The sequence below is a fragment of the Anopheles bellator genome, chromosome 2, assembly GCF_943735745.2.
Source record: "Anopheles bellator chromosome 2, idAnoBellAS_SP24_06.2, whole genome shotgun sequence".
Classification (NCBI taxonomy): Eukaryota; Metazoa; Arthropoda; class Insecta; order Diptera; family Culicidae; genus Anopheles; species Anopheles bellator.
The window spans coordinates 61,754,698-61,781,898 of NC_071286.1; the positions used below are offsets into that span (position 1 = coordinate 61,754,698).

The 27,201-nt window shown below is 45.5% G+C and overlaps 4 protein-coding genes across 10 annotated transcripts; 2 read left to right on the top strand and 2 right to left on the bottom strand.

Annotated features, from left to right (window-relative positions):
* The first annotated feature begins 252 nt into the window (after positions 1-252).
* Positions 253-2,139, top strand: LOC131211839 (STE20-related kinase adapter protein alpha). The gene is made up of 3 exons (XM_058205475.1): positions 253-1,198; positions 1,273-1,403; positions 1,696-2,139. Exons 1-3 carry the CDS (start codon positions 342-344, stop codon positions 1,779-1,781), a joined length of 1,074 nt encoding a protein of 357 aa, XP_058061458.1. The 5' UTR covers positions 253-341; the 3' UTR covers positions 1,782-2,139.
* Positions 2,140-2,153: 14 nt separating this feature from the next.
* LOC131211840 (myosin-2 essential light chain) lies at positions 2,154-10,293 on the bottom strand. 4 transcript variants are annotated; one of them, XM_058205480.1, is made up of 4 exons: positions 10,153-10,293; positions 10,026-10,053; positions 3,009-3,337; positions 2,154-2,939 (listed from the first exon to the last, which is right to left on the bottom strand). In XM_058205480.1, exons 1-4 carry the CDS (start codon positions 10,153-10,155, stop codon positions 2,856-2,858), a joined length of 444 nt encoding a protein of 147 aa, XP_058061463.1. In that variant the 5' UTR covers positions 10,156-10,293; the 3' UTR covers positions 2,154-2,855. The 4 variants fall into 4 exon arrangements, with proteins under 4 accessions (XP_058061463.1, XP_058061459.1, XP_058061462.1 ...); XM_058205476.1 differs by lacking the exons at positions 10,026-10,053; positions 10,153-10,293 and adding exons at positions 3,970-4,131; positions 5,065-5,222; XM_058205479.1 differs by lacking the exons at positions 10,026-10,053; positions 10,153-10,293 and adding exons at positions 3,970-4,131; positions 4,194-4,209.
* A 535-nt stretch (positions 10,294-10,828) lies between these two features.
* On the top strand, positions 10,829-21,456 carry LOC131212034 (F-box/LRR-repeat protein 20-like). Of its 3 annotated transcripts, XM_058205754.1 has the most exons (12): positions 10,829-10,925; positions 11,049-11,761; positions 13,460-13,828; positions 17,094-17,201; positions 17,279-17,362; positions 17,474-17,746; positions 17,825-17,927; positions 18,124-18,209; positions 18,280-18,471; positions 18,576-18,677; positions 18,765-18,977; positions 19,052-21,456. In XM_058205754.1, the coding sequence occupies exons 3-12, from the start codon at positions 13,736-13,738 to the stop codon at positions 19,157-19,159; spliced, it is 1,362 nt and encodes a 453-aa protein (XP_058061737.1). In that variant the 5' UTR covers positions 10,829-10,925; positions 11,049-11,761; positions 13,460-13,735; the 3' UTR covers positions 19,160-21,456. The 3 variants fall into 3 exon arrangements, with proteins under 3 accessions (XP_058061737.1, XP_058061738.1, XP_058061736.1); XM_058205755.1 differs by lacking the exons at positions 10,829-10,925; positions 11,049-11,761 and adding an exon at positions 12,623-12,640 and having other exon boundaries at positions 13,793-13,828; XM_058205753.1 differs by lacking the exons at positions 10,829-10,925; positions 11,049-11,761; positions 13,460-13,828 and adding an exon at positions 16,143-16,370.
* Positions 21,457-21,774: 318 nt separating this feature from the next.
* Positions 21,775-25,422, bottom strand: LOC131209020 (DDB1- and CUL4-associated factor 11). Of its 2 annotated transcripts, none has more exons than XM_058201986.1 (8): positions 24,569-25,422; positions 24,334-24,445; positions 23,851-24,265; positions 23,491-23,774; positions 23,190-23,424; positions 22,967-23,122; positions 22,788-22,894; positions 21,775-22,719 (listed from the first exon to the last, which is right to left on the bottom strand). In XM_058201986.1, exons 1-8 carry the CDS (start codon positions 24,742-24,744, stop codon positions 22,474-22,476), a joined length of 1,731 nt encoding a protein of 576 aa, XP_058057969.1. In that variant the 5' UTR covers positions 24,745-25,422; the 3' UTR covers positions 21,775-22,473. The 2 variants fall into 2 exon arrangements, with proteins under 2 accessions (XP_058057969.1, XP_058057970.1); XM_058201987.1 differs by having other exon boundaries at positions 21,776-22,719; positions 24,334-24,421.
* Positions 25,423-27,201: the final 1,779 nt, after the last annotated feature.

The window sequence follows — 27,201 nt, forward strand, 5'->3', positions numbered from 1 at the left end:
GTTTTGTTTCGATGTGTTTATCAGTGTTTCGAGCTGCGAAGTATCAATTATGAAAAAGTAAGCAACAACTCAAGTCCATTCAATGTACGATTAACAAGTTTCGTGCATCACTTGCATGTAACGGTTATTTTGAATGCAGCCAGGACGTTTTGGTGACGTTAGCAGAAGTGAAAGAAATGAATTCAAAAAGTAAGCCAGCCGTAAGAAGAAGCGCAGAAAGGTAAACAAACATTACCAAACAGTCAATGAGAAACAAGGGCTTGGTTTGGTTGCTAATCCGTGTAACAAGTACGAAAGTAAAAGGTTGCCTTAGTGCCTGCCGCCTCCATGAGTGTAGAACAATGTTTGGCAATAATGTGCAGAGCTACGATTTTAAGGTAGAGCTAGCCAAGTGCTTCAACAATCTCGGAACGGTTTACCTCGCACAGCACCGTCCTAGCGGGCAGCATGTCGCGATTAAGAAGTTTCTCATTGAGGACCTCAAGAACGAGGACGGTCACATCCAGGACGAAGCGAAACATTTGCGGGAGTTTGATCATCCGAATATCCTCAGCCTTCACATCTCGTTCGTGCACCAGTTCGAGCTGTACTTTGTCCTGCCGTTGATGTGCTACGGTTCGTGCCGTGACACGATGATAAACTACTTCGAGACCGGCTTCCAGGAAACTATTCTGTTGTGCATCCTACGCGACGTGGTCCAGGGGCTAGAGTATCTGCACCGCAAGGGTTACATCCATCGGTCGATCCGGGCTAGCCACATCTTTCTGAACGAGTCTCGTGCCGTGCTCGGCGGCCTTCGCGTGTGCACCAGCTTTCTGGGCGAGGGAAAGCGCGTTCAAAATCTGCACGAACTGCCACCGCACTCGACGAAGTCGCTCAACTGGCTGGCGCCCGAAGTGTTGGCCCAGAATCTCCAGGGATACACAGAAAAGTCCGACATTTACAGCTTGGCGATTGCCGTGTGCGAGCTCGGCAACGGTCTGGAGCCATTCTACAGCTTCTCAACTACACTTATGTTGACGGAAAAGATGCGCGGCTATCTGCCGCAACTGCTGGACGCCAGTACAATCCCCAGCGAGGACGTACTGGCACAGGCCATGGAAGCGGCTTCGGGCGATGCAACCTCAGCCCGGCAAATATACGCTACGCGGCACTTTTCCGAAGAGCTGCACAAGTTTACGGAACAATGTCTCGAGAGGTGAGTGGTGAGATGGCACCACACGTAAATCGTGACATTTACGGAGCTCTAATCCGTTGTCTTTATTGTTTCAGGGACCCTAAGGATCGACCAAGCGCGGTGGCTCTTCTCTCCCATCCAGTTTTCAAATTAGTGAAGCACACCAACATCCAGGAACAGTTTGCCATTCACTGCATACAAACGGTAGACTTCAACAGCATCAAAGGTACGTTTCTTTCTTTTTAATTTGATCTTCTATATTTATTCTCTATAATTTGCTTGGTTTTCTATCACTTTCAAAATAGTTGAACAAATCGATCGAAGGCATTTAATACTACGTACAATTTCAATTTCAATTTACAGAAAACAGCGCAAAATTTCAAATTTGAAACGTTTTATGTACTGCTTGGTTATTGTTTTGAAATCTTTAGGGGCAATCTTTTTGTAGGGTTGATTGAAAAACCATCACAGTCAGTAGTAACCGTTTATTAAAACTGTGGCATTTATCGTTTGTACAGAAAACGACATCACCCTGTGCGACGATTTTGGTAGGCTAGCCATGGACACGAGCGGTGGATTTGAGTGGGAATTTGATGACTCGTAACAGGAAGGAAGCCTCCCAGCGTGGAACGAGAGTACGAGATGAATGTATACGGGGTACACTAGAACCTAGAGTGATTGCGTATCCCGTGCCTTTTTCCTTTATCCACACTACCATTACCTGACCGGCTTCTTATTTATAAGTGCTTGCAGCATATTTTGTAATATATCGAAAAAAATACAATCTGATCGATGGAAAGAAACGGACATAGTAGGGAAGTGGATGGGAAAAACATACAACAATCACAAACTGGCCGCCCTTTATTGGTTTATTCTATCGATAATTAAGTTTATTGTTCCTAAAGACGTTATGTAGTTCCCGAAAACACGCTCTTGTGGCGAAATAAATGCAATTATAAATAAAACGATGTAAACGTATTGTGGAGTGTGTTTATTGTGTATTCAGTACCCTTCAGTAATCGGAATCCGAAGCTTAGATATCCCAACAACGGATGCTTCATCTCTTCTCTTAATGGTGTACATTTAATCAACGAAAAGAAATTGCATTACAGGTTACGGTGTGCAAAATCTCCAAAGCAAAGCATGTTAAACCTATTGGCAAAAATAATGGAGACAAAAAATGCAAACAAAAGAATCACGGCTCTTATTGTCACAGTAAATTTAATACTTTACGCTGGACCGTACCAAAACACACATAATCGTATTTGTGCTCAAATCAAATCGTTTATCTCGCGAAACCACGAAAAAATGGGACCTGTTGGCATTGTTTTCGCGAACATTGTTAGATACCGTGCAGCTGCGTGTTGGAATACAGTAATTGAACGTTATCATGAATTTTCACAAAGAAGCGATTCATGAACAAGTGCAGATTAGTAAACAAATGCGCCCTCGTAAGGTGCGGGGAATGAAGTAGTTTAAGTAAATGTTACCCGCCCTGTCTCTCGAACCTTCCGTCTTTCTTTCTCCATTCTTCTCCCCTATAGCTAAAAGTCAATTGGTTTGTTGGCGCACTGCCCAGTGGGGTCGCTGGGCGGATGGAAACGTGTGGGACACCGCTTTCTTTGCGTGTCAAAACCGTCAAACCTTGCTCCTGCATTCGGCTGTCCAACGGCCACCTCTAACCGCTCATCACCATCCGTACGAACTCCTCGTAGTTCACGTTACCCTGCGAGTCCTCCTGGTTCTGGAGCAGCTGTTCGACCTACGACAAGAGAAACGAAAGGGAACAGGATTAAGGGAACAATTTCACGTAACCCCCGGCGAGCGGTACCTCGTCGTCACCCAGCTTCTCTCCAAGCGTCGTGAGTAAGTGTCGCAGCTCGGCAGACGAAATGAAACCGCTTGCGTCCTTGTCGAAGTGGCGCAATCCCTCGATGAAGTCGTCCGCCGTTTCGGCGGTGCGCTGCTTCGAGATGGCCTGGTAGATCGGCAGAAACACCTCGAACGAGACCCGTTCGTCCGGTTTCAGCTGCATGGTGAACTTTTTCACGTCCGACTCGGTCGGATTTTGGCCGAGGGCCCGCAGGCACTCGCCAATTTGCTGCTGCTGGATCTTGCCATCGCCACGGTTATCGAACAGGTTGAATGCCTCCTGGAATTCTGGAAGAAAATTACGCATAGTTAGATGTTAGAAGACAGACGGGAGGGAATGTATCGCTAAGCCACCCGTAATGTAGGGCTAACTCCACAATCTCGAATCAGTTCGAACGACACTCTACGTCTACCGATTAAGTCCACCCGCGCGCGCTCACCCATGGGCCACGTGCGCAAACCTGGTCCGCCTGTTCACCGACAAAGTATTTCCCGCAATTTGCAATGGCAGCACGCAAGATGCTGTGGAGCGGTGTGCTTAAAACAGCAAACGAACGCATAAATGATAACGGAACTGCCCGTTATGGTGCTGATGGGCAACAACAACCCCTTCCGGCGATTCCATCGGACTCTTCTATATCTCTCTCTACCTATCTTTATACGCCCAATGACAATGAAGATCGCGAACGTAAAGTGAATTGCGAAGGAATTGCGACAAGAACACACAACACTAGAATAGCACGGTGACGACGGATCTTTTGTAAAAAAACATGGTTCACGATCTTTTCAAGAAAGTACGATCTGTGTAGAGCTGCCACCCTCTGAGCATCATTTATTGCGCCTGGAATTGCTACTCGATGCGTTTTAAGTAATTGACAAGCCCACAACAGCCTGGGCACGATACTTCACCGGGTGCTTACCTTCTACGGAAGAGAAGTTATTTTTTGTCGGCGGATCGTACATATGCATGCTGGTGGCAATTGGCGGCTCGACTTGTTGCCCACACTTACTACCTAAGGGGGCCCAGAATGGGTTTCTTTACAGTCACCTGCACTTGCTACAGATGGAACTATTCACAAACACTAGATAAAAAGTACAAAACCATAAATTTCAGACATGTTCGTTTTGCAGGTCACCGCATCACCTTCAAAAGAAAGGATGTGAGGTGGATACTGCAAACCGCGCTCAAAGCACTTTGGCGTTCTCGTGTGCACAGAAAAACGGCGGAATTGACAGTGCAATACTGGTGATGTGGATACATTTTAGGCTCGCTGACTATGACGAGGGCATGTTGTTTGTCCACAAGCGCTATAAACTGCACTTAAGTAAACCGCGTGTCACACGACGCAAACTAGTATCAGTCTTCTATTGTACACGCTGTGCGCCATGTGGACAGTGCGGCAAACAAGGTACCAGATTGAAGCACACAAACGAAGTAACTTTGTGGCAATTTCATGTTCCCATTTCAATACACAAGAAGTTTCCAGCTCCTAGTTCAACACACTTTTCACAGTCCTCGAGCTCGGTATTCGCTAATGTTTACACACGCTTATTTTCCACCACATTTTCATATTTGAGGACAGTGTCAACTCTCATAATATTCACGTAACAACAAGAGGATACAGTTTTGAATACAGAATTTTACGAATTGGTTTTCTAACTAACTCCTCTGAACGTATATCGTTACTCGTTACTCAGATACCGTCTCGATGGTGAATGTTTTTGACGCACGGTGTAGAAGAGTTCCGTGAAAAATACAATTTTCCATGGAAAACCGCCGATCAATTTATTAATTTATCAGTAAAAAATAATGGCTTCTGACTAACAAAGTTAGATGCTTTTTTTAAATCACAGCCACTCTAAGGCTCCAACAACACAACAACAATTCGTCACGGGGCTTTCAGTAACACTTGCACATTGCATCAATCAGCTAGTAGCACTCAAAGTGTCCAATAAACTGCGATCTACTAAGGTGATGAAAATGGAGACAATCTAAGCGGAATTGCGAAAATCACCAAACAAAGCCAGTGCCGATCAAATGCATACGGCTCAAGGAAGAGAACAGATCAGCTGCGATCAGGCGGCTGGTGGCCGGTGAAGCACTGGATACGTAGGGCGCGATATTTCAACACACGAAACAGCAAACGATCGGGACGATCACGTGTCGACGATTGGATGGTGCGATTACAACTGACTGGAATCCACCCGATCCGAACCGACGGCTGTGGTGCCACGGGTGGTGTAGACCACTGTCTCCGTGAATGGGCGACTCTGCCCGAGACCCCCCTCCCGTCAAAGGCTTACCTTCCACGGGGGGGTCTCGAAAGACACAGACATGGCAGAAAGAGACACGGGGTCTAGAGTGAGACTAAACGAGAGAGAGGCCGCCCCTCCAGGGAAGGTGCATCGGTGAGGTTTTTGGCAAACTTCGCCTGTACTCTCACTTTTTATTGCGGTTCCAAGAGAATCGATCTAAGTCGTGAGAAAAAACTACGCACGAATCTAATGTGCAGAAGGTGATCGGATGGATGATCTGTAAACTGTAAAGCCAAGCCAGCCGTGATTATAATTGTTGATAATGCAGACAGTTGGTGCGTTCGCTGATTCTTTCTGTCCTTCCATTATCAAGCACTCCTCTCTGCCTTATTGGTCACTGTCACATCGTTTTATGGCTAGGCCCGGCTCGCTGGACGTCATCATCACGAACCCGCGGTGCTCGCGACCCCACACGCTTGATCGGGTTTCATCTCATGGAGCTCACACCGCGGAGGTTGTACTGCTTGAGAGGCAATACTGCATCGCTACTTCGCTCATCTCTTCCCTCTTACGCGATCGAAAGGGCCTGCCGTGCCACATTTTCGCGTCACTATCAAATAGGCGCTGAGAAGGTAAACCAAAAAAAATGAACGAAAGGAGCACGTTTGTGTGACTGTGAATCTGTGAACCAAAGGGGGACACCGGGTGAACCCCACAACAGTGCGGCATCGCAACCTGAAAACGGTCAACGCAAAATAAGGGCAACAAGCAAACTGGCCAAAAAGCCAAACACGGTATGCGGACCCGAAGGACAACCGAACCGCCGCCGCGACGCACCGGAGCGGTTTGGCAGGGATTTCTCGCTAGTCTCGGTTCGGAGGCGAAACGTGAATCGAGAAAAGTAGCGACTTAAAAGGTAATGCCTCGAAATGGGGCTCAGCAATAACACAGGCCCAGTTTCTTCGGGGCGCCAAAATAAAACGGACACTTTCTAGTAGACGACACAAGCACAAGACGACTTCAACGTATCTTTTTTGACCGCTTCGCAAGATGGTAATAATCATAATTATTCCAATGTACCTTATTTTTTATCGAAAATGTTTATCAAGGCGGGGACTACTCGGGTAAAGTACTTTCCACGGCATACAAAATAAGTTCCACACAGGGTTCACACGGAAAGTGAAAGATTTATGGACAATTGAATGAGGAAAAGTTGGAACAGCTTCATCAACAACCGTCACTAAACCTAAAATCTCACGCTTTCTGTCGGTGGTAAAAACCAGATGTTGACGACCAACAGCAAGTGATTCTCGATTACTTTCAGTTTCATCTGGCAAACATTCGGGCGAAACGTAAACTTGCACACACTTCAACAACATGTATTTTTCTCGGTTCTGCATAAACTCCATTATTGCCCGCGTTTCAGCTTCTATCGATAGCTTGATTGTTAGGAAGAAGACCACTTACATTGGTGAAATTCTTCTTCTTCTTCTACGGGAAACCAACAACCGCTGAGCGGTCTTTATCATCCTTGCACCAGAGACAATTTGACAATTCGCTGATGCTTTTCTATCAACGGTTTGTTTTTACGGGCGGCGCAGCGGGGTTGTTAGCCCCACGCCGGTATCGGGAATCCAAAAACCATGGCGGCCGGTTGAGTGATAACCGGTCCCGGGATTCGAACCCAGCTCACCTGCGTGAGATTGACGAGGGTTACCGACTGCTCTATCGCCGGGAGCCCACTTTGTTTACTGAATCATCCTTCAGTTTACTAGCTCCAAAATATCTTCGCCGTTTTTGGTATTTTATAAGAAATGCATGGAAAATTTGCATACGCAGGAACCAATGTTTGTGTTACTTGAACCCTAGACCGTTGGATTAAAAGTCCAACGCTCTACCGACTGAGCTATCCGGGCCGCTGGAGAAAGCGGGCGCCTATTTGCAACCGACTGCCTTATGCGTTCCGGCTGCCAGAATGCGTCATTATCTCTGCCTGCGCTGACCTCTGACCGAATACGTTTGGCTGTGAAGCCGTGCGTTATTTGCGAACGGAGCGTTACAGCGTGTGGTTTGCGAACTAAACAAAAGTATCGTAACCGAAAAACAGAAACGTAACGAGCATTTCCTAGAATAACACATTTTTAAAGGGATAAATGTCCTGCATGTTGCATGTAAATGTTGGACGTTCAAACTGTAACTGGAAACCAGAAACTGGAAGCAGATAGCAGTCTTTTAAAAATTGAAAAGTAGTTACAAATGTTCGTTAGAAGGCCGATGGCGACGGCGTGGAGGCAAGCCACAACGTTCATTAATCAATCAACCTGTAGGATCAATAAACATAATTTTTTCGTTTATGTATTGTGATATTTGTTAAATGAATCCATATCATGTGTTTTCGACGTGTATCGACGTTAAACAAACTAATGGGAAAAACATTCAAACTCGGCTTTCTGTCATAAAAAAGGGATTCACTGAAGGCCAGTCGGTGACACGTGCAAACAAAGTACACAATGCAACAACAGTGCAAAAAAACCATTAACAGTAGAAACTAAATTTTTCACTTCTCAACCAGGACAACACAATCGTGCGCCCTTTCGGCAGCAGGGCGCCAACACAAACCCCTTCGTACGAATCCACGGAGAGATGCGACAACGGAGAGAGGTCTGGGAATCAGTCTTTTGGCATGGCCTCAGGCGGGCTGGCTTTGCTGAAGTCGCTAAAAACTGGAAGGCAGTGGTAGCGCCGCTGCTCAGACCGCGAACGCAAAAGGCGAGAGCGAAACCATTTATGGAAGAAAATTGAATAATCTTTTATGTTCAGCAGCAACCGCGACCAGAGCCAGTCTGGTCTTGGGTCCCTCGCACGGCCTCCATGGCACCTACACAGTCACGCGCGCGCGCTATGTTGGCAACTGCGAATGCGTACGATCGGTTGGGACGATCGCCAGAGAGTGGTGCTTCATTGGCACTTTACGATATGTGACCTGCTTTTGCGAGCAGAATAAAGTCCACCAGCTGTTGATGCAGATGTCATTAAAGAAGTTGCCGTTTTAGAATCTGCCGCTTGTTTATAAATTACGATAAACCTAGCCAATCGTGATGCCAAATGAGCTAGTTTACATTAATCATCCCCTCTACTAATTACAACACTGTAAGATGAATTGGAATGTTAATTAAATATCCTATCTTAGAAGTGCAATCGTTCGCTGAAAGAGTTCTTCGAATACAATTTTTTAACCCACGACCCCTACGGGAATCATTAAACATACTATTGCATGGATCAATCATGCGTACGTAGTGACCTTTCGCGACTTCATCACAAGCCATAATGATATATGCCACTTTTATGACCCGGTACGATGGTAGCGTGCAAGACAGTAACCATCTGCTATGCATAATAGCTCCAAATTTGACGATTGATCATTATTCAAACGATAATCGACCTTTGGGCGCTGCTGTGTTGGTGCTACTTGCGATGAATTGAACAACTTGTGCTGCGGCTGGGCAGCATAGGGGCAAGAAAGGCAGTGGACAGAAACACGACTTCTCGAGACGCACAAACTCTACCACTTCCACAAGGCACTTCTTTGATGCCTCGCTCACAGTACAGCTTGAATCGGCGGAGGTCAGCACCGGGCTCGTTTCGTTTTGTTTTCCTTTTATGGAAAAAAGGCTGGTGAATGACGCGACCTCGTTCCACCCATTAACGCGTAGTGCAGCACCAACATAAGCAAGCATCACCTCTAAATGCATCAACAAAAAGGGTGTAGCTTTGTCGTGAGTGTGATATGCCTCGTATGGGGCGTATAACTTAAGAATGCAAACCCAATGCGATGTCAATGAAGTTGCAAATGTGTATATTGGTCATTCTGCACAAAGTTTGCTCCCAACAACTACATTTAAAGGTAGTTCCAACATTGGGTGAGTCACTCCGGGACAGCTCACCTTAGCTGTTTCTTATCAATCCTTCATTATCACAGCAGTCTCACGTACGAGTACGCTGAAGAATTACAAATGTAGTAAATATGCCATTTAAAATAAATTTGCTATGTCTTTAAAGCATCATTCAGCATGCTTATTTACATGTGCCAATTCTGGTAAAATTGGACTTCATCCCTTTTAATTGTTATCTTAGCTGTGAACTGTTGGTAAAATGGTTATCTTAGTAAAATTGTTTATCTCAGAAATACGACAATAATAATCAAATTCAAATATTTATCTACATTCTTCTTTGCACAACAGCTCATTCGTCACGCTCTCCAATAGAACAGTAATTCGTCAGTTCACATCGTGGGTGTGAACTTACAAGACCATCGTAGACCTCTCTCGGTATCAGCGAGTTCAATTCAGCGAATTCAGCGAGAAATAACCATGAGATAACCATCTGCTCCCACTGTGCCAGCACTGAACACACCGGACCCATAATGCGTGAGATGCCATCGTTCCCTTTCTTAATCCTTGTTGTCCACGCGATGGCCGCGAACCATCAACCATCCGCGAAGCCCACACGCAACAAAGCTTTCTCGAAGCATGACGTCACTGCAGTGGAATGCTACCGTGTTCAACAGGAAGTGGCAAACAGGAGCAGCTGAACACGGTTCCGTGCGGTGATGGGGAGTTTTTCAAATACCCAATGCGTCCGGCAACCTTCGGTCTTTGGGCATAGAACCGAGGCGTGAGCCGGCATGGTAAAAATTGTATAAACAGATTTATGAACGTACCTGATAGTTGATCTTCGGTCAGATTAGTCTGTGTAGCGAACGTTGACAAAGAAGGAAAACAAAACATCGAATGTTGTAAGCGTTTTCTCGTTAGCAGTGTAAAATCTCTTAATCAAAGCGCACTTACCATTGCGTAGATTTAGTGTTTGGGGAGCGTTTGAACGAAAAATCGACACACAATTAACGCAAAGATCGGCAAAATACAGCTAAATTCCAACGCAGCACTCGCGAAATAAAAATTAAACGCGAACACTTCGTTTGACAATTTGATGATTAATATTACCTTTGACGTTGGGATGTCAAAGTATGACCAAGGTGAACAGCGTAAAATGATGGTCTAGCAAATTGTAGCCCAACGGGAAGGATCTTTGAGCTGCCGCACATAGTGTAATTGAGAGAGTAATTTTTCACTGTTGTAAAACGTGCTTGGGATAATTGTTTTCTTTTACATCAAATTTGGAACCAAAGAAACACTATTGAATGGGAAAATAACACTTGTGTCACACATATATGTGTGAACCTTGGGATACGGCTGGCGTACGTCAATGTTCGTTTTCCAATGATAAAACAATTGTTTTTTTCTTTCCTCACTTACCAGGTTGTTTATGGATCTTGGAACAAGTGAACCCTTTAGCCTGGTAGCAGTAAAAACGAATAAACATCATCGCGCTATTACTGTGCGCTTAGCTTAATTGTTACTACCGAAGTGAAGCATTTGCAACATTAGAATTCAAACCCGTTCAAGGAGCGTCGCCCTCTGCAATGCATTGTGAAATTTAGCCAATTTCGCAGGCTGTGGCGAAGCGTGTGATGGCGTACTGAAGCGAAAATTCTAATCGTTCCCATTGCCCTGCGAAACTATTAAAGTTTTCGAACCGGAGCCAGTTTGCGTCCGATTAGGTAGAACGTTACATAAACGATTCACTTTCTTCCTCCCACCAATGTGTGGAAACATTAACTTCAAACAAAAAAGTGCGTCGTATGTTTTGGCCTCAACATACTGGTTTTTTTCTTCTTCAACAGCTGCGTGCTGGGAGTAGTGCAACAAAATCGAAAACATACAAAGTGCTCAGGACGCGAATTACATCCAATTAGTAACCCTCGTGTGTTCGAGCGTGTGCAGTTGAATGGTGCGAAGTGAAAATCAATAATCGGTTCGCGTTTTTTGTTCAATGTAGGCCTACATCAATCATGGTATCGCATCAGCTGAATATCTGAAAGCGTAGAAGAACAAAATATAATAAGCAGGCCAAGCAACCCAGAAGTCGCGAATTAGCAGACCATGCTAGGTGGCTAGTAAGGTCGGTTCGCATTCGTCGCAACAGCGTTTGGTAAGGAACGGAATAGCGAAATTAGCCAATTCCTAGCTAACAGCGTTTGCCAAGGAACACAATGTTTTGCGGTGCTCAGCTGAGTGGGTGGAACAGCTGATTGATCATAATAATTGGTGGTTACTCACATAGTCACAGGCCCTGCGCTGTGCTACGCCCTTTGCTGCACGTGGAACTCACGCACTCATTATCAACAACATCCGACCGACTGTTTTGCGATACCAAATAAGTCAGGGGTTTTTACTCCTCCAAGGTGCAGTCGCTTACAAAGCAAACCTTATCGCAGGAAAATTAAGTCGACTCGTACTGGTCTCAGCTGGGAACAGTAAGCAACGGAGCAACGATAGTTGCCGTATGCGAAAGTGCGACGACAACCGGTTAGTTACTGGCAGTATGTTCTAGTGGGTAAGTGATTTTGTCTGGCTGGGAAAACGGTGCGTCAACGAGTATTTGAAGCTAAAAGCGACTTTTCGGCAGAAGCATCGGCGTGCGTCCATGGCTTGCTTGAACTGTGGATCGTCCGCCCGTTCCTGCGTTTCTAGTGGTGCGAAGGCTTGTGCTTAAAATAAAACAATCAACTTTGTGCTTGAGCAGTGCGTGTGGGTGCGAGTGACGCGGTTTACCTCACATCCGATCGCAGGAGTGTGTGCCGCAAGGAACCGTATGCAGCCGCCTCGCGTTATTAGTCAAATCATTCAATTCGTCGATGATTACGCAGTGGGAAGTGGCTTTCGAGTTCGCGAACTTGTTCAGACCCGACCGTCGATGGAGTGCTCCCTGCTCGAGTGCCTTTCGTAGTAGCAGTTTGTTGCGTGTAAAGTAGTATTCAATTTTCTAGATAATTTTTATTCCGTTCAATTCATTACCCCCGGAGGACAAGAAGAAGGGTGCAACCGGAACAAACTTCCGATCGTGCATCGTGCTGCAGAGAATTGATAAGAGCGAGCGTGAAATGGGAAAACGACAGGAAAGAGGGCACTCAAAACAGAAACAAAAACAACAGGCTCGGCAACAACAACAAAATAAAACGTCGCCATATTGAATCAAACATTATGGTCGGCGGGTCGTGTTGTTGTGGAACGCGTTAGTGTCGATTTACTCCACAGTGTTTGTTGTGCATTCGGTACGGTTTTTCTCGTGTGCGTGCTTTAATTTCAGTGCCTACCCGGACCGAGGGTGAGAGAGAGCTTCCACCGTGCACGGAACCAGCCGTAGTGAAAATTGCTGCAACTTTTTGTTCGTTTGGAAGTGGTTGCCGCTGGTTGCATGGAAACCGCCGAGAAGGTGCTTAATTTCTCTGTGCTGCTTGCTGCTGGTTGGGATTTCCTATGACATTCTTCCAGCCAGCGCGCGAAAGGCGGAAGTGAGAATCTCAAAGGAATCGTTCGTATTGCCTTTCGGCATGGGGTGATGGAGTTGTATCGCCAACATTTCCACGATCCTTAAGCGAGTATCTGTGGCTAAGGTGCTAGAAGATCCCTCGCCGATGCTAAATAATCCCGCTACGGTGCTGTGTACTGGAACTTTGTGTCGTTCGATGTGGGATTGTTGGAAAACAGTGTCCTTTCTTCCATTCGCCGTCAACAATTGTGCTTAACCTTGCGAGTTTAATCCTTGAAGCATCACAGTAACCCCCCACGAGTTGAATTCCCTCAAACAGTGAAGAAAAAAAACTTTCGGACCCGACTAGCTCCAGCCGCGTTTACGGAGGTTGGTTGGTGCATTCGTGTGCGTGCATCATCAGCGACCGGGCGACAAACAAAGAAAAGTGCTCCGAATGGCCGTGAGGAGCCTTCGCATTCCGCGTTTGATCACCGCCGCCGTAAAGCTATTCACTGGCTTTTGTTCGGTGCGGTTCTTTTAGCTTGTTCTCCAGTCTGTAGTCAAGATCAATGCCAATCGATTTGTTGTCATTAAAGATCGTGTTCGAAATGTTCCGTTTTTACACGATAAATTCGGAACTCATAACATCGCGTTGCGCCACCATATGATTTCATTCATCTTTAGTTTCGATGTGCACTATGCGAGTGGCGGCACATCACATTACCCTTGCTTTGTTGTTTAATCTCTTTCCAATGTCCTTTCATTTGTTCCACCCCGCAGTGCCGAAAAGCGAAACAACTAACAAAGCAACCTACGATACGGCAATCGGAAGTTCATGAACCTGTGTCGCAGATTGTCATTCCAGCACAGTGCTACGTCACAGTAGTTCTAGGGTGTACTATTCTGAACAGAAAACACCCTCGACACGGTTACCAGGGGGTGTGCTCGCCTCTACTGCTACGCAGCAACCTGATAACAGCAGCTTGAACATTCCAACGAAACCAGACACTTCGCATCAAACAGCAACCGACCGGGGGCATCATCGTGGGAACCGTGATGACTGCTCGCAACGGAGAGCGGGAAAAGGGGTCCGGCAAGGACCCGAATGAAAAGTTAAACCAGAGCCAGCTAGCCCGGAATAGATTTGAGGTACGTTTGCGGTCCACGAGGATTGCGGAATAACTACTTTGTGGCATTTTGAAGGATTGATGATCATGTACAGAAAAAGCACCATTCGTTCGATCTGTCTAATTCCATTGTGACTGGTGTCTGGCATTCACATGAAAAATGAAAGGATGAAAGACATAGGAAAATCGCTTTTTCTTCAAACAAGCTGCAAGAAACAAAGAGTTGTAATACACAAGGTATCCCTTTGAAAAATGTCCACATTTAATTGACAATGAGAAGATAAGCCCAACGGCTTTGTATGTGCACAACTTTTCGCTATCGATGCCATTTAACTTATGCTCCTCTTTGATAACCCGTTCCGATACTGATTCTAGATTAATGACCTAAATTGTTACCCTTCCGGTCGGTGATGTTCTATTGGTGTTTATTAAATGTTGCATATTGCACCTGAGTCACCTGACTTCCCGACATAAAATAAACATCAAAGAACGTGTACTAACCGCATTGGTAAGTCCCCAGGCGCGGACCTTCTCACACGTGGCGATCCTTTCCGTAGTAAGAGTATAAAGTGGCAGTGCGCAGTTCCAGATAGTAAACAAAATCTGACTACCCGCGAGATAAGGTGCAAATTTGTGTGCTCGAATCGACTATCCCCGCCATTGGTACACAAAGGACGGCTGAAAGCTCGGAATGGGAACATACAATTTAGGTCAAGTCAGTTCTGGCTCACACTGTGGTTGACTTCTTACTGATACACAGCACGCTGGTGACAGCAACGCACACTTTTGCCAAATTCTTATCAACACGTTTGGTTTAAAAAAATTACAAATGTTTCAATCAGAATTACGTTCTTTTATGAATTCATATCATAGTTGAAAATATGGAACAATTCATGTAGAGCTGTCTGGAAACGGAGATGCTTTGAGCATTTGCGAAACCTTTTGAACATATATAAATGAATATAAGAAGGCAGTCGTTGAAGGATTTGTCTTTGTAGTACTAACGGAAGTGTCTGAAGCACAAGACAAAGGGCCAAACCACACTCGACGATCGTAGACGGGGTTTTAAACAACTTAAAGCTATCTTCTCGTTTAGCTGCGGCAGACTTTTGCTTCTAATGACTGTCTCTTCCGTTACGAGGTAAAAAGCGCTACCCGGAACCGTATCGGGCGTGTCGCGCAGTCGTTGAGTTTCCAGACACAAAACTACCCCAGGCGCTCCACTTTCTCTCCACCCTTGCCCGCTATTCGTGCGTGGGATAACGAGGACACAAAAAATGTATGTCTGTCGTCTGGTTGCTACCGCACTGCTTTTCCCCTTTCGTTTGCTAAGCCAGTTGTTTGGAGCAGACGCCTGCATGCTATTCGTGGCGTTGGTCACCGTTTTACCTATCACCCGCTCCACCCCACCCGGCGGCGGATGTCCTGAGAGCTGTCTTACAGTCTGCAAGGATCGGATTTTGGTTAGCAACGGCGCTGACGTGGCCACCGCCGCGGCGACGTTGGTTTTGGTCTGGCTTCGGGTCCTGCGTTCGGCTCTTTGTTGTACAACGTGTGCACTCGTCCGTGCGGTGCCTTCGTTTTCGCATCTTCGTCGGTGGCGTCTCATTTGTGCAACCGATCCTATCGTGCCCTGCGTGTGGTCCCGCTCCTTTGGCCGATGCTGTTGCACTACTACTGATGCTGCTGCCCCAGGGAATCTAATTCAGAAACGACAAAAAGGACTCGGCATGACCGCCTTACCTTGTACCAGCGCCCCTCGCCAAGCGACCTTAGCTTCCTTAGCTCCGTTTTCGCGCGGCGAAGCTGGAAGCATTCTTGGGGGTATTCGTTTTTTCTTGCCATATCGGTTTCGCCTGCCTCGGTCTGTCGGTCGTCTTTTACTTCGAAATCCTCCTACCGCCAACATTACAGGCTAGGTTTGCTCCGAGATACGGGCAGACTACGCGAAGAGCGCAAGCAAACAAGACATCGTCGTCCTTGTGCTGGTCATCACTGTGCAATGCAGAAGCTTTAAAACTGCAGCGCAGACAAAGAAGATCCTCCAACCTGAATTACCCACCGTCTTGACGTTTCGAGTGTCTCGTGTGCGTTGGCTAGACATTGTGTAGTAGTTTTGTTTTGCCAAATTTTATAAAAAGTCAAAAAACTGGCAGACCGAGAATTTCAATACTAAGAGAACATTCAGCATCATTGTTCTGAATTTCGAGAAACAGGGTTCTTTTCTTGGCGATAGTCGTAGACAGAGAGTGAACGCAGCCACAAGTGACGAGCCTGAGTGCGTGCGACAAAACTAGTTTCGCGTAGCGTAGTTGAAGCTTTAGTGCGACATCACTATGAACCGTCATCATCCCAATCTACACAGCCATCACCACCATCATCACTATCATCGCCATAGCCATGATCATCAGCGCAGTAGCAACGACGTCTGGCAGCAACAGCAGCCGTTCCAGTGCTATCAGCAACCACCGAAGCAACCGCTCCAATACGGGGAGTTCCCGTATCAGGAACAGTATCAGAGTCGACGATCCTTTGATGTCTATAGTCGACCAATGCAGCAGCAGGTTTGCTCTATCTAAGCTGGTTTCGCTCTTAACAAAAGGAACAATATCACACTTCTTATACCAGAATACCAGCGGAGGACCATCTTCGGACTGTGGTTGCTGTGATCATTATATACTTTTTAACAAAGAGCCCTTCAAAACATTACAATTTTATGGATTATCCGTTTTACCATTTACCATTCCTGACGCGAATCCTAATTTCATTCGCAGTAAACGGATGTGCTTTTATTTGGCTGGCTGTCTTTTTCGTTTTCCATTCCGTCGAAAAAGTCCTGCTCTTCAACGGCCAAAGTGTGGTAACTAAGAACCGACCTACACCAAACCGTGTTCGACAAACCGACCAACCCAGAGGCGAAGTGTTTCTTCTTCCATACTCCTTTGTTGCCGTGCGCCACTTTGTTCCTTGGCTGTCCAAAAACCTTGACCTCCGGTAACGTTCCAAGTGGTGGCGTCTTACTTCGCCATGTAGCGTGGCTTGAGCGGATCCGTGTCAACGAAGAAGCGGTGTGAATTGAAATGCAGCTCTGAAAATGTGCTTGGTTTTCAGTTGGGAATGTCAGTAGGCTACTTACGTCGAATTGCCATTTCGCGTGTTAATTGAGTTTTCACATGCCAACAACATTCTTGAGTGTTTTTTAATGTGCAGAAAAGCGACCTACAAATGGCCCTTTCCTCAAATATTTTATTTTCACAGTATTATTATGTGCATTACTTTATTTCCAGAAATCATGTATGATACCAGACGACGAAATCTCTCGCAAGCTACCGAAGGAAATACTGTTGCGCATTTTATCATACCTCGACGTAACCTCACTGTGTCGCTGTGGTCAAGTAAGTAATAACTAATTGAAAGTTGTACTGTTTGCTTTTGCAAACAATTAATAATGGCCCCAACCGCACTTACGCAGGTGTCTCGCTACTGGAACATGCTGGCCCTGGATGGTTCCAACTGGCAGAAGATTGATCTTTTCGATTTCCAACGAGACATTGAGGTAGGTAAATTTTCCATTCACGATCCCAAAACGATATGCATTTTGGTTCTTTTTTTGTTAACTAAAAACCTTTCTACCATTCCACACATCCACACACGCGACGGCCCACAGGGACCGGTGATTGAGAATATATCGCTCCGGTGTGGTGGTTTCCTCAAGTATTTGCGTCTGCGCGGCTGCCAATCGGTCGGCAGCCAGTCCATTCGTACCCTAGCACAACACTGCCATAACATCGAGCATCTCGATCTGTCCGAGTGCAAGAAGATCAGCGATGTCGCCATACAACCGCTCAGCAAGCACTGCACCAAGCTGATCGCCATCAATCTGGAGTCGTGCTCGCAGATCTCCGACAGCAGCCTTAAAGCACTTTCGGACGGATGTCCGGTATGTGTTACGGTTTAGCAGTACCATCCCATCCACGTTTCCAATGTCACATTTGCCTGCTTTTGACTGTGTTTGCAGAACCTGGCGGAAATCAACGTGTCCTGGTGCAACCTTATCACAGAAAATGGCGTCGAGGCCCTAGCTAGGGGATGCAATAAGATCAAAAAGTTTAGCAGTAAAGGTATGGTAATGAAAAAATCTTCGTCACGCATGAATTTACGATCACTTACGGTTATCTGCATTTAGCCATTTTTTAAAATTTCTATACCGTTTTGATTTTTATACTGTTTCTTAGAAAATAACGTAATTCAACATAGTGTTGACAAGTGATGTATTTATTCCTTTTTTTCTTGCACGCTTAATTCTCCTTTCTGTAGGATGTAAACAAGTGAGTGATAGGGCAGTTATCTCGTTGGCACTATACTGTCCCGGCATCGAGGTTTTAAATCTACATAGTTGTGATGTAAGTCGCGTGACGTTTCGCTGTCTCACATCGGTGAAGTATTAAGCTCTGTTTTTCTATCCGTATTTAGAGCATAACGGACGCATCGATATCGAAGATTGCTGAAAAGTGCATCAACTTGAAGCAGCTGTGTGTGTCGAAGTGTACTGAGCTTACTGACCAATCCCTGATAGCACTGTCAACAAGTAATCACTATCTCAACACGCTCGAGGTGGCCGGTTGCGCACACTTCACCGACACGGGTTTTATTGCCCTGGCAAAGGTACGCGTACCAAGGATGCACAGCCACGCGATGGATGTTTTCGATTAAAAGATGTTGTGATTTTCTGAAGTGATGAATCATTTCTCAATTGTTTCACATTCAAGAACTGCAAATATCTCGAGCGCATGGATCTGGAAGAGTGCAGTTTGATAACGGATGCCACGCTGTTGAACTTAGCATTAGGATGTCCCAGTCTGGAGAAACTGGTAAATTCTCAAACAAAGAAGTCTAATCAAATCATCTCCCTCGATTCGGTGCACATTTTGATCGGGCCGTTTTCGCTTCCGCTACAGACACTATCACATTGTGAACTGATAACAGACGAAGGGATCCGACAGCTGGCTGGTGGGGGTTGTGCCGCCGAAAGCTTATCCGTCCTCGAGCTGGACAACTGTCCACTGATCACCGACGCCACGCTAGAGCATCTGATAACCTGTCACAATCTGCAGCGGATAGAGCTGTACGACTGCCAACTCATTTCCCGGAACGCTATCCGCCGTTTACGGGTAAGTAACGGACGTGCAACCTCGACCATAAACCATCACCGCATTGACCTCCATTCTCCAATTTTCTGCCACAGAACCACCTTCCAAACATTAAGGTTCACGCTTACTTCGCCCCCGTCACACCGCCACCGACTGCGAACGGACCGCGACCCAGGTACTGCCGGTGTTGCGAAATTCTCTGAGATCAGGCGATTGGCTTAGCGCGCAAAGTGCTTTGCCGCAGCAGGGATGACTGATATTTATACCTGTAACCATAGCTTAGAGCACGTCGGGGCTCCGCGCGCCCGTAGGACTGGACTGCCACGGCGCAGCATAATGAGGTATAGGGATCGGATGTGTAAAATGCCGGTGCAGTTGTTGTGTGACTGACTATAACTCCGACTACGAGTGGGATGGAAACTAACGAACAAAAAACAACCACACATCGACGCAGGGTAACGGATATTGAAGGGCGGTACAGCGTGGCACGGTTTGTGGATTTCGGCATATTCAGAGACATGCGGCATGTTTGGCGAGTAGTTGACAACTACTTACGTTGGATGTTACTACTACTACTTACGTATCGTACACCACATCTGGCCCGGTGCGAAAACTGATTTTTGTCTATCTATAACAACAATTTGGCTTTTGGCGAGAAAGGCGACCCCGTGTCGGTTGCGGTTGCATGAAGAAAGCAAACAGCATAGATCCTAGGTACACATCAACGTTATCGTAATCATTCTAACATGCATGCTATCTGATAATTTTAATACTGTCCATTTGATGAGATTTTTGTGATCGCTAGCCAGACGGATGGCGCACCTCGCTGGGAGAGGATGAGGCCCCCCGATGATGAACCGCTACGGTTACAGAATACCATTTCCAAAGTTCCCCAAGCAAATGTTAACAAAAAACAGGAGAACCAACCAAATAAACTGATGGTCACACGACACGCCGCTCTGTATTGGTACCAATAAACATACTTTCCGCGAGAACAGAAAAGTGGCAAGGCGAAAACTAATCCTACAAAAACACATGTGTTCAATTAGCGAAAGCAAACGAATAAAATAAACAAAACGAGGTAAATCAGCACACTACCACCCTCTCTGCATTCAGCATTAGGAGCTAAAACTGAGCATAGAAGAGAGAAGAATGGAAAAACAATAAGTTTGAACTCTATCGCGGCACCGTAAATCATGCTATCGGAAGCGAACATACAACAACAACATACAACATAATATTGTTTGATGCAAGAGAGTCGCAATTTATTTTGTTTTTCATAGGCTTCGTTTTTGCGTTCAGCACGCGCCGAACAAAGGATACACAATTTTGTGGAAAAAAAACATTATACTGCAGCATCGTTGTGTGCATCGCTACGCTTGTCACATGGAAAGGCGTGTAATTGGAGGCAATGGTCCGATTTTAAGTTAACATAGCAATGTTAATTATGTGTTACTAATACGCCGGCCAGCAAAAAGGATATCAAATCAAAAAAACGGAAAGCATGCAAAAACAATAGACATGAACTAAAAAAAAACGGATTAAACAATCAGTTCCCGGCACAACGATGATAGAATGCCATTGATTTGCGATACCTGCCGTAGCTTGTTTCTTATAAAGAAAGTATGCTGGGCCATAAGCAACCATAGAAAAATCAGGATTAACCAGTTGGTTTAGGGTACAGAACAGAAGGTGAGATTAAATGTCGAGTTGCACCAGCACCAGCTGTGCACGTCGGTCTTTTGATCTGCAGCACGATGGATCAGTCAGTAAGGATCAAGGGTGGGCAATGAGCCTTCGTCACGATCTCTTTTTGCGTCATTGAGAGCGCCGTGATGGGCATTTCTTGCGCTGCAGCTTTTAATTAATGTTGGCGACGCATACAATTCTGACACACGGTAGCTACCCGCGCAATGGGTTAATCAGTTGGACTGTAGTACTGTCCTTAGATGTTTGAATGTGATGTGACCATACCGTGAACGTGTGAGTGTATGTGCGTGCATGTGAAGCAATATACTGGACGAAAGAGAATTGGTTTGACTGTCGGATAGGTGAACGAATTAAAGGCATGGTAATAAAGAGAGTGAACACGTGGAGAAATTACAATACAATTAACTAAAAGGCAAAAATCGTATAGCAGTAGCAAACAGTTTTGCCACAGTAAGAAATACGAGATTCAGCAAACTAGTATCAAATGAGAAAGCGTGTGGCACAAGCAGTTGTTTTGTATTTATGCGAACAATGGTACTGTCCTTGCGAACGACCGAGCCTGCAACTGTAATAGTAGCTGGTAAGACGTGAGACAAATCTTACGGCCGAAAGGCTAACAGCGATTCTAACTCTAATGGGGAACCCCGAGAAATAATAGGCGCCATTCTTTGACGTTGACTGAACATTAAGACGCATGCTGGTTTATCGGGACGATGGCGATTCTAAGATTTTCACTTACACTTGGACTATTGCACAGCTCCGTATCAATTGCGGCTCCTAATGGTGAAGTAAAGACTACAATAAAGCCCCCGTAGTGGTTTTGCAAAACATTTCGATGGGTTCATATCTGCAGAGGTGTCCAGTCATTGTTGCATGGCGCCCCACTGCCATGGGGAGATCATGGTACTATTCTGCTTCGTATGCTCGCCAAAACTTCATATTTCAGAGAATGTGGAAACATCGCACTGTAGACCGGGACCGCCACCTTCAAAGAACTAGCCGCAAGCAAATGTGTGTTCCTGGAACGCTGCTGTTGGTTCTTGTTTTATTTTCAAATAATAAACACATTAATCGTACAATTTGCTCGTTCATGCATTTGGTTAGTATTTTCTATTCAGAAAAAAAATGATAATTCCTTCGCCGGCCGTTTGCGAACTGCTTATAGTGGCAATATTCGGCATGGTTTGAAAAAAATACCAAGGCAGTTAGTCAATCTGCGGGCCTCGGCTACAGTTTCAGCATTTGTATGGTTTAAAGTTACCGAATTTTGCATAGAAAATGTCAACCACCTTTGCTCTAAATTAAAAAAAATAGCTGCTGCATTGACTTCTTACTTTTGCTATTTTTCCTGTGCAATACACAAATTCCCCTTTTGGATGTTTTGTAAAAAAAATCCTGTCGCCTATTTCCAAGTCGACGTCCACCAATAGCTAGCGTTCAGTAGCTTTAACGCGTTTATAATCGTTTATCACTTAGAGTCTGTTCCTTTGATTGTTGGCCAATCTGTGTTAAATCTGCCACGTAGTTGTTTATCCTCCCGATAACTATACGCTACAACTTGTTGCATACAGCAGTAATAAATTATTTATTCTTCCCATTGTCTGCATTGAAGACACTGTGACGCTGCTTTGCCGTCTCTCTAAGCACGGGACAAAGATTTCATCGTTTGCTAAATACATTAGTTCGATCATCTTCGGGCCTCACCCTCGCGGAGTTCGGCACAGGAGGTGGAATGCAGTTCTTCGGTTGTCCTTAACATGCGCCGCCATCGCCTTCCCTGCTCGTTGTAATTTAGTCACATTTGAAACTAATTCCGAGTCGAGCGTCTTGTCGTTTTGTTCGATGCAGAACTGCGGAGATAGTGTCTTCCATTGTTGCGCTCGGCAATGCGTAGCGAGCGTCGCGTAGGCCGTTGTACCTTCTTATCGTCGTCCGAATCATCGTCCGAATTGTGGGACATTCTTCTGTCATCGCTCCCTCGGGCTTTGTTTCCCAGATCCTCGTCCTTTTCCTCGGGGCCCCGGTACGTGTGCCGATGAACTGTGGTATCCCACTGGGTAGAGGGCAGGTAAGAAGTGTGATCTTAGTAAACATTATTGGCCGCGTTAATGACGCACTTACCGAGCATGTTAGGATCTCTGCGCGGTGCGGATGCCAAGCGACATCGCGCACGATATCGTGGTGTCCTTCTATCGCTTCCACAATCGCACCCGTCAGAACGTCGTACACTAGAGACGTGAGTATGAATAAAGAATTAACAACATTCGGTTTAGCAAAAGCAATTATGGACTTATACTCACGAATCAGCCGACCAGTGCCACAACCGGTGTAGATGTATCGTTGACCGGTGGTTAATGCAGGTGAAAACTTTGCACGAATCAAGCTCTTTTGGACCTTATGACCTCGGAACGTCACAATGCTGGTGTCGCCGGATAGAGTTCTTGGGGCGTTAAAGACTAATTCAAGAGATAAACATCAACTCAGAGCTGAAATAAAGGTCACGCTATCAGCAGGACAACTCACATCGCTTCGGTACGTCGTCCCATCTGTAGTCCCAGTTGCGATAGTGTATGTTCCGGCGGGTGGTAGCCGGCGACATATGACGCAGATCCCACAGTTTGATGCTCTGGTCTTTTGAGTTCGAGATGATATAGCGCCCATCGTTGCGCGAATCGATGAAGGTAATACCATCACTGTGGCCAACCAATTTGCCGACCGCCTCCGGATTGGACTCGTTCATGCATCGCCGGTCCCAAAGCTATGGTACAACCAATCAACATACGTCATTGGTTTGCAATGTTCTACTTTCTTCCGTGTATCTCACCTTGATGATGCCATGATCACTGCCGCTGAAAAATATGTTCGACGACTCATCAACAAAGCCGACCGCATTCACGTCTGGCCGCTCCGTCGAGATCGGTGCCTTCAACGTGCAGGAGGCGGTGTTAAGGTCGTATGCAAACATGTAACCATAGTTGGCGCCGCATAGAATATGTTTGCCGCAGCTCGAGTAGCACACACTAAACACGCCCAGCTTCTGACTCTCCGAGTTTAGGTACAAACACTGTATGCCATCCGATGATAAATTGTCCAGGCTTGCGACGAACACTAGGGAGGGTGAGGATGAAAGACGCACACGTAAGCGGACGCCGTAGGAAAGCGATCAATGTACTAGAATCTCTACCTGCATCGGCCCAGGTACTGTAAACGAAGGATTGGCCGTCGGGGCTGAAATCAACGTCGAGTATGGACCACGACACGTGCTTCGCTTCCATCGTGCGCTGCAGCCGATACTGGCACTGGGATGAGTCGTACACCCGTATCATGGTGTCCTGGCTGGCGGTGATGAACTGATTCCCGTCGCCCGTGAACTTCCCGCAGAATACCTTCATGTCGCACTTCTGCACGGTATCGACGAACGCGTTCGGGCGAAAGTGGTTGTTGATACGGCAAACGGTGCTCCGCATGAACGGTCCATGTCGCTCGCCGAGACCAAACTGTCGGTTGTTGAGCATGCGGACGATCGAATCCGGCGCATCGGAACTCCCAGCGGCACCAGCTTCTGAGGCACTTTTCGTAGCATGGTAAATGGCATTTTTCTTAAAAAATATAGCAAACACGGGGGTCTTATTATGTTGGGTCCATTATTTTGCATCAAAACACCCACCTTCAGTCTGTCCAGGTTCGGTTTTCTCTTTATCACCGGGAGCGGATTCTGGAGGAAGTTTTCGTAGTTCAGCACCATGATGTCGCCACTGAAACGGTTCAAACTCTCATAACTATTGCGTGCAGGTGGTAAAGGGCCGAAGGAAGGGTATATGGTCGGCGCACGGGAACACGATTACCGGCCACTGGCTCACTGGCCGGTCACCGTGCACCGTTGCCCCGTTCCTGCAACACACCTGCGAATCAGCTGGCGCAGTATTGATGCGAACTCACTCTCGTTCATCATTTCATCCTCCTCCTCCGGAACGTCCAGAAGTGCCATCGCATCGTCAACGTCGATGTCGACGTCACTGTTTTCCAATTCATCACTCATGCTCTCCAGAAAACGGTTTCGTAGGCCGATATTGCCCATATAATGTTGTGTGAAGCAAAAGCGCTAGGCTCTTTTGCTGTTTTTCTCTTTCGTAAAAATCCTTTACCTTACTTCCCTTGTGCTTGAGAATACGCCTTCGCTGCACGATGTTATTGAAGCAAGCTAGGTTGGCCGAAGCAGAGAAAGACGCGTCCCAGCCGTTTGATAGTTACCGATTAGCCGATTTGTTTCGCTCGCCAGTGCGTGTTCCCACGGAAAATGTTTCTACACAACCACCAGTGTTAACTTTGTTCCCGATGGCTTCTTTGATCGCTCCTCCTTTTGCAATCAAAACATGTCTCAACGCGTCAATCTTTAATGTCAGGTACACACCGCAATGAGCCGTGGGCCATGGAATACGTATCTGAAGGGAGTTTCAATGAGATCCTCGTGTATTTCTATTTTTCGCACTTCGTCCGTCTTTATCACTGAAAACTTTCTTTGCCAATAACACTAACTTTGGAGCAAGTTGTGAGCGCGGCATGTAGCACGCGCTGGAATGTAACAATGTGTGATGATAATGGTTGATAAATGCCCTGAGGCTCAGTTCACCTTCTTGTAAAGATACCGAATCGTGCACCGTTCAACGCAGATAAGTTCGTAATCACTAACGCGACGCAATAAAGCTCGATGCAAAGCAGACCGAGGTGGTGTGCGGATACGTCACTTTACACGATGCCGCTGAAACAATAGAGCCGCTGTGTGGATAAGAAAGGCAACAAAAAGGCGACTGCCTATTGCTTCGTCACTTGCTTAGGGTGCACACAAGGCACTATGGGGAATTTGTATGGCACAGGCGGACATATTTGTTTTTAGGAAGAACCTATGGACTTTTTTCAACGTTTTTGTTTTATTTGCATGTGTTTTGATTAAATTCAACTTTTTTTGTGTTTTTAGTAAATAATCTTCTATTATAATCATCGATCCTCGAAATCATTTAAAATCATTACCAATCCCTACGCGAATGAACGTGATTCATTTCGCAACAAAGGTTCATTCCTTGTTCAAAAGCTGTCAGCCGGTTCGTCATTCGACGCTTGCTGTTTGCAGATGTTCAACGGACTCTAGTAAATTAAAATAGTAAACGAGTTAGTAAACGAGCTAGTCAGGATTTGCCGATGTTGTGTAAGTAAAATTGTTGATGTACAATAAAAATTTTGTTAAACAAAAGGGCAAATTGTAAACATACGAGTAGGATAATTAAAAAAACTGAATTGGAAGTTTGCTACCGTTGAACCTTTGGCGATTGGAAGGGACATAACAGAAACATTCAAAAATGCTCAACCAACCCAAAATTATTCTTCATGCAGGATGTTACACTGTTTTAGATTTTTATTTCGTAGTAATATTCAATCCACCTTACTTGACAATATGTTATTACAAATCGTTGCTTAACAATAACTCAATGACTTTGATCAATTTGCTGTTCATCGCATTTCTTCGGAAACAGTTGCTGAAATGGTCAAACAAAATAGAAACCAACACTTTGACGGGTTTTGTTTTCAGGTGACTCTTTTGATGCGAGACCCACAATCTTCAGATTTTGCAATCCTTCGCTTCTGTAAGGCTAAAATATTATCATAAGTTTGACTTTTTATTACCTATGTGGGATTTTTGTATTACTGCAAAATGCTATAAATCATGACGACTTCGGCGGACTTTGTTAGACTGCGATTAAACGGCTAACGTTGCGGGTCTAGTACTTGGCTCTAATATAAAAAAAGAACTATACAGTACAGTACGTGGACAGATCTTGTTCAATTGTATTGCTTGAATTGTAGTAAAACGTAAAATCAGTATGCTAATGAGCAAAACAAGAGGTTTCGTGTCACCTAAAACCAATTAATCAGTAAACTATACTTACAACTAAGTAAATTGAAAGTGCAGAATCGTGTATGAATCGCGTTCCGTTCCAGTGGGAATTTTGTTCACTTCCGCCTTATCCATACTAGAGATGTTCTCTGTTTCGCGTTAGCAGCTACTTAAACCTACGTTTACATGAAGAAATAATGCACCAATCGTTCCATGCCTGACACTGAATTTTGTTCTCTAGTTTGCATTTTTCCCGCATCCTGTTGCAGTAATAGGCTTTTGCACGCTAGGTTATTCATTTTACATTCCCTATACTCCCGGCAAAGAGGCATATCAATTGAGTAATTCGCACCATTGTGTTTCCTTGCCTTGATCACAAAACGTCGTATATGGGAAAGCCACGCACACAACGCCGCACTGTACGCGTGATAGAGCTAACATTGAAGATACTTAGCGCTGGGATATTTAAATAGGCTTAGGAAGTGATTAAGCGATATCATTTTGTTCTCTTCGGTCGATACGTTAGAGAACGGAATGCGCACGACAATGGTAGACACTGTGGGTTTTCGTTGTCAAATCATGTACGAATGTCGAAGAGCTTTTTATATGTGCACTTAAAACGATTTCAAACACAATGGGTGTAAT

Coding starts and splice junctions, on each gene's coding strand:
- LOC131211840 (XM_058205476.1), bottom strand. CDS start 4,018: ATGCATATGTACGATCCGCCGACAAAAAATAACTTCTCTTCCGTAGAA. Junction 3,338..3,969: donor TAACTTCTCTTCCGTAGAAG/GTAAGCACCCGG, acceptor ATTTTCTTCCAG/AATTCCAGGAGGCATTCAAC. Junction 2,940..3,008: donor AGAAGCTGGGTGACGACGAG/GTACCGCTCGCC, acceptor CTCTTGTCGTAG/GTCGAACAGCTGCTCCAGAA.
- LOC131212034 (XM_058205753.1), top strand. CDS start 16,143: ATGAACCGTCATCATCCCAATCTACACAGCCATCACCACCATCATCAC. Junction 16,371..17,093: donor GTCGACCAATGCAGCAGCAG/GTTTGCTCTATC, acceptor CTTTATTTCCAG/AAATCATGTATGATACCAGA. Junction 18,472..18,575: donor GTTTTATTGCCCTGGCAAAG/GTACGCGTACCA, acceptor TTCACATTCAAG/AACTGCAAATATCTCGAGCG.
- LOC131209020 (XM_058201986.1), bottom strand. CDS start 24,744: ATGGGCAATATCGGCCTACGAAACCGTTTTCTGGAGAGCATGAGTGAT. Junction 23,775..23,850: donor CAGTACCTGGGCCGATGCAG/GTAGAGATTCTA, acceptor CACCCTCCCTAG/TGTTCGTCGCAAGCCTGGAC. Junction 23,123..23,189: donor GGACGACGTACCGAAGCGAT/GTGAGTTGTCCT, acceptor CTCTTGAATTAG/TCTTTAACGCCCCAAGAACT.
- LOC131211839 (XM_058205475.1), top strand. CDS start 342: ATGTTTGGCAATAATGTGCAGAGCTACGATTTTAAGGTAGAGCTAGCC. Junction 1,199..1,272: donor ACGGAACAATGTCTCGAGAG/GTGAGTGGTGAG, acceptor TTATTGTTTCAG/GGACCCTAAGGATCGACCAA. Junction 1,404..1,695: donor AGACTTCAACAGCATCAAAG/GTACGTTTCTTT, acceptor TCGTTTGTACAG/AAAACGACATCACCCTGTGC.